The sequence below is a fragment of the Leguminivora glycinivorella genome, chromosome 2, assembly GCF_023078275.1.
Source record: "Leguminivora glycinivorella isolate SPB_JAAS2020 chromosome 2, LegGlyc_1.1, whole genome shotgun sequence".
NCBI classification, from domain to species: Eukaryota; Metazoa; Arthropoda; class Insecta; order Lepidoptera; family Tortricidae; genus Leguminivora; species Leguminivora glycinivorella.
The window spans coordinates 11,294,487-11,300,486 of NC_062972.1; the positions used below are offsets into that span (position 1 = coordinate 11,294,487).

The following is a 6,000-nucleotide window of genomic DNA, read 5'->3' on the forward strand; positions in this document are numbered from 1 at the left end:
AGCGATCTTTCCCAACTTTGGCAACTTGTATCTTTAAAAATGCTTATCTGATTTCGATGCGGTCTTCAGTTTTCAACTAAAAATTTATTTGTCTTCGATTAAAAAAAACTCGTATATCGACATTGTACATTTTGTCTGTCATTGTTTGAAGTTATTCAGTGCGAGACGTAAATTTACTTTTTTTATTTTTTTCTTACTTTTCTTTCAAATTTTTTTTCTTTGTATTTTTTTTTAATTACACAAATCAATACCTTTCATTTGAGATACGTTTTGTCAAAATCGGACGATACAATAAAAAGATAGAATTTTTTTCATTTTCATAAAACACCTCGCTACGCTCGGCTTCCTAAGGGATGAAATTTCGATATCCTCGGAAAAAATCGTTTACTATGATGTCTACTATCACCATGCAAAGCGGCTTGCTTCCATCCAAAAGTGCATCTTTTGGCCAAAAATTCTCCATAACAAGTATGACTATTTGTGATTTCAGTTGCGGAGACATGTAATCTGAGTGCAATATTGTCGTGGTGGATTACTCTACTGTTTCTCTGTACACGTTGCCATGGTTACGGTACCAGTGTTTTTTTGGTTAATCATATCTAAAGACACATTTTACTGCAGTTTTAAACCATTCAACTTAAGCATAATTAGTACGAGTATTAGTAAGTACTCGTAAGTACCTACAAAAAAGTTCATTACAAACCAATGACATTAAATACCGGATGAATTATGAATATTATGATGTTATTGTTGTGGTCTGGCGAACGAGACGGAATTAATGAAGAGTGAACAAGCAAAAATGTCTAGGACCGATGCTTAAAAACTAAAATTAAAAAAATACTGCCTTGGTCGGTACTTATATCCAACATTCTCTAGATCGATACTCCAGCTCTTTGCCAACTACAACATCAAGAACCTACTTTTTTTATTTTTTAAATAATATCTGATTTAAGTACCAACGGCCCTCGCGAGGGATACGGGCGACCGCTGGACATTCTTAGGTTTGAGGTTCCCTCTGAAGATACGGGCAACCTGCTACTTAAATTTTGTTAGGATTCGTACTTTATTAATTGTTATCCTGTAGTTTGGGCTTTTATGTGTTTTGTATCTGTTAATTAGCGACTCTTTATATTTATACCATACAAATTGGACCCCTAGCCACATGTAAACATAGAATAAAAGCAAAAAGTTGATCAATCCAGGTACAGTTGGGTACATTCCCGTTTCAGTAATGAGGGCCTATTATGTGAACGTTTGAACAAACCTTCTGTAAACGATCTCCCAGAAACGTTCGTTTTGATTAAATATAATATGTGACCCTTACTCCAAGTAAATGGTTTTCCGATGAAATAACTGGCGGGTTTGCCGTCGCACGTTTAGAAGCAAAAATGAGACCCTTTAAGGGATCACTCGTGCGTGTTGATGTATTTGGCCTGTTTATGTATTTATTCAAGTTGATCTTGTAAAAAAATAAATACGTTTTTACCTACGTCAAAAAAAATACAGAATTTAAAAAAAATAAAGTATTTAAGAAAAAAGAAATCAAGGAAAATAAGGAATAAAGTTACTCGTGTGCTACATTACAATGCGGGCGGAATTATATTAAACTCGTATGGTCAATGTTCTCATTGTCTTGATAAACAAAATGTAAATCAATAATCCCATACCCATGTGTACTTTTTATGTTCTGGGAAGAGTCATATTTATTTAATTTACACACTGAACAAACTAAGATAAAACGCAATGGGTAAGATCATTGAGTTACAATATTTGAATACAAGGTAAAAACCCGCACAATGGCCATAATACATCTTCTAACGCTAACTTCACCCGATGCGCTATATACCTATGTTGTTTCCTCCCTCAAAGTAGTTATTACGTCCAGAGAACTTTTCTACTTTGTTTGTTCATACACACGTGCGGAATTGGATTTCTCTTTTATGGCTGCTCTGATATTTGTCACGTGCACACTATTAAACCTATACCGATTAACTTCGTGTGACCAACATGAAAACAATATGTCTAAGAAATTCGTGAATGAAAACAGGAAAGTGGTTATTACATAATCAATACGGGGATATTGGAAAGTTGGAAACGGCGGGGGATTTATCTCTACATCCATTAGGTTTCCTTTGGCTTGTGGCATTGGACCGTATTACACTTGGTAGAGTATCCCTTTGTATTATTATTATACCCTTTAAAAGGGAATAATACGGCTCGGTACTCTTGAGGCGTAAGACTAAATTGGTCTTAAAAATCATCAACCAACCGTTACGCTGTTGATTAGGGATCAAAAGACCGATAAATAAAAATACTTATAAGTGGAAACCGGTCATCATCCTCCTTGCGTTATCCCGGCATTCGCCGCGGCTCATGGGAGCCTGGGGTCCGTTTTGTCAATAGGTACTAGTTTTACGAAAGCGACTGCCATCTGACCTTTCAACCCGAAGGGTAACTAGGCCTTATTGGAATTAGTCCGGTTTCCTCACGATTTATTCCTTCACCGAAAAGCGACTGGCAAATATCCAATGACATTTCGCACATAAGTTCCGAAAAACTCATTGGTACGAGCCGGGGATCGTACCCGCGACTTCCTCCGGATTGAAAGTCGCACGCTCTTACCGCTGGGCCACCAGCGCTTAAAGTTACGTTAAGTTAGTAGTTGAAACAGGTAATACTATTTACATATGTATATGTATTTCAAGTTGAAAACACTGTTGGTCACCCTTTTCGAGTTTATTACTTTAGATGAAAACGATTGTGCTTGAAATAGATTTTTTAGGCTAGGCTTACACGGCTTCATCTTATCTCGTATGTGCACCGTATACGTATAAGATTTAATCGAACGGCGATTTTATGACAACAAGCAAAATACTAATGCACTGCTATCGGAGACACATTTTGAGTATCAAATGGTAAAATTGCGTCCTCGATGTGTTATAGATTGGATACTGGCAGTATAAAAAATTAAGAAACCAACCAGTTGTACGGAAAAAAGTTTCTCCTTGTGATCCTAGCCTTATGATGTTATGTGACGCGTAGAAAAAGAAGAAATACAACAAAAATAGTAAAGTTGGGACTTGGTGTAAGCATTTAAAACAAATCACGTTTTGACAATTATTATATATAAACATTTTAAATACCCATTGGATTCTTTCTTCGTACTTTCAATGCAAATAATGATATACCTACGTATCGACGAGCGTTTACGGTTGTCCATAAAATAAAGTATTTCATGACGGTGTCGTTTCGTGCCAAGCCATGATAAAATTAATTCAATTACGTAAGTATTTTTGAACTGACTTTTAATAAAATTTCCTGTGAGAGTATTGAGTAATATGTAATGACTACTATTAAACTTATTTATCCTATTTGAAATTTTACATGTATTGTATCTGCTGGGTCTTAAAACTCACCTTAACTAATGCTAATATGTATTATTCGTGGTTGATGTTTGTTACAGTATTTATCTACTTTATTCAATATACCATTTGTACCGGAATTGAAATAAGAATAGAAGCAGATGACGCTATTAAAATTTTGAAGACATTCGTAATGTCTCCTGTATTTAAAAGCATTGCAAACGACTTCAGAAAGTCTGCTTCCGATTACAATAATCCATATCACCCCGAGGATGATATCTTATCTAACAATGGAGTGACTCCTACCACAGAAGGTACCACCACTCAGTCGCCAGAAGACATTAAGTTAGAAATTGACAACAAAAATTATAGTGGAAAAGTGAGCGAAGATGAGCTGGCTGACACTTTGGACGAACTTAATATAATTAATAACGCTACAGTTCCGGATAACGAGATTCGTCATAACGATACCAGCATTATGGATATCGCTGATCAGACAAATGCTATACCGAAAATTAATGAAAGTGATTTTAAAGATTATCAGCCCTTGAAAAGAAGGTTTTCTGTTTTAAAAGGTACTTTAGTACCAAGTTAAAAAACGAATTGTCAAATGAATTAAATGTTATTTATGATTCTGTTAATTGTTTTCAGTTGAAAACCGAGTAACAACCTATACTCCAATTGCTAATTCGAGTCCAAAAAACTACGACATATACGTCAATGTCACTTATGTCACTGTCAAAATACTTTTCATGTTATTGATACCTGAAGCGATACAAGCGCAATACCACCTTTACAACTAAAAATCACGGAAAAAAAGAAAAAAAATCGAGCGACCTAGTATTTATGTAAATAATAAAAGACTATTAAATATATAAATCAAAGGATTGAAATAAATAATAAATAATTTATCTTGGCGTGTGTTTTTATAAAAAAGGATTATACTATTTTACAAACATTTTATTGCAGTGGCAACATCGTAGTAGTTTTTTTGGACTCGAATTAGCAATTGGAGTATAGACCGTCTCGATAGTTATGCCGTATAAGTCCTTATATAATAGCAATATGATATGTATCTCACGTATTATGCTCGAATATACCTTCATGACGGTGAAAGTGACATAAATTTTAATATATACATATTAAAAAAAAAATAGAATACATACAAATGACTGTGTGTCACTCATTCACACGTGTAGCCAACGTGTAACATTTTTCCCAGTGACCTCGTTTTAAAATAGGTACACTCCGCTTGGAATAATAATTCTAAGCTGTCAATATCAGCAACGGCGATCTAAATTGATTTTCAATTTTACGAAGAAAGACTAGGTGAAACAGAACGTTTATAGGATCACATTACTAGTCCGACCGCCTGCCATAGCCCATTGTAGGTATTTGAAAAGTTGTAGTCATAGTAGATACGTAGATCACTATAGGAATGTTTAATAGAAATCGCTTTGTAGAAAAATACACTTAGCTAATATGTAATAATTAAGCACATACAGCCCTTACCTCGCTTCCACTTTAACGATTTGCTTGTAAGTATATTCCTTGTTCCTTTATTTATCTTCTGTAGTGTATTTGCATTTTCTCCTTTTTTCTTCAAAACCTTTGTAATCTGTAATTTTATTTCTCACTGTTAGCACTTCATTCTAAATTCTCCTACCTTTACCAAATACAGTCCTGGTCCGTTTGAAAACATACCTTATTAGTTTCCAACCATTTTCGATTGATTATCTTTGTATATTGCACCAAAATAAGTAAGTACTTAAATATTATTTTAATTTTAATTTGACATGTTTATTTATAGATTGATGTCACCATGTCAAACAATATTCTTTCAAATTTTAAATTGACCATTGGTTACAATGCAAAGAGTATTGTATCACTACGTTTTGATTATTGGTAGGATTATTGAGGAGGCTTGGGATTGGGAGGCACACTCAAAGGTTATGACAGATGGCGCCACCCTTTAGTCCAATGCACAGATAAAGAATTTCATAGGTGAGAGCGGGAAGATGATATGTTTTTTCTCTCTCTCACATATGAATGAGTGCCTAGACACTTGCACAGGCGCCGCCTGGCGGGATTAATTGTCAGTGAACCTCGTCATTCGTTTTAGAATATATTCCGGAATTGGTTAGAGATAATGTTTCAGTTTTAAATTTCACTCATAAAACTAACTGACGACTTTCTTCGACGTAAAACGAATTAACGAATTTTACCCATATCTCACAGTCAACTTCTACGACACCTACTTTCTTGAACCGCCACTACACGAGCTCGCACGCCATAAATTTCAGTGAATATGTGTTATGATAAATTACCTATTAGAGTAAAATACCTGCTATCTACGCAAGGACGGATGGAGTACTCTCGTCATAAGTATAATAATTAATAGTTCCGTTTTATTTAGTCATTGACAAGTTCCTCGCATGAACACATCAGAAATACCTCCAGAAATCTTTGTACAATGCTTCAACGGACTATTTCAGATTTAAAAGTTAGCTGTTGTTACTTGTATATAGCATATAAATATCAACATGAAAGATTACTATTACGTTTAGGTAATACCTACCAATTTTAGTGCCTGGTAACACTTATACGTAAGTCAAATGTCGTAGGTAAACTCACGGAC

General features: G+C 34.7%; 1 protein-coding gene across 1 annotated transcript; it reads left to right on the plus strand.

Annotated features, from left to right (window-relative positions):
• Window positions 1-2,634: 2,634 nt before the first annotated feature.
• On the plus strand, window positions 2,635-4,032 carry LOC125242374. The gene is made up of 2 exons (XM_048151178.1): window positions 2,635-3,283; window positions 3,464-4,032. The coding sequence occupies exons 1-2, from the start codon at window positions 3,262-3,264 to the stop codon at window positions 3,955-3,957; spliced, it is 516 nt and encodes a 171-aa protein (XP_048007135.1). The 5' UTR covers window positions 2,635-3,261; the 3' UTR covers window positions 3,958-4,032.
• The last annotated feature ends 1,968 nt before the right edge of the window (window positions 4,033-6,000 follow it).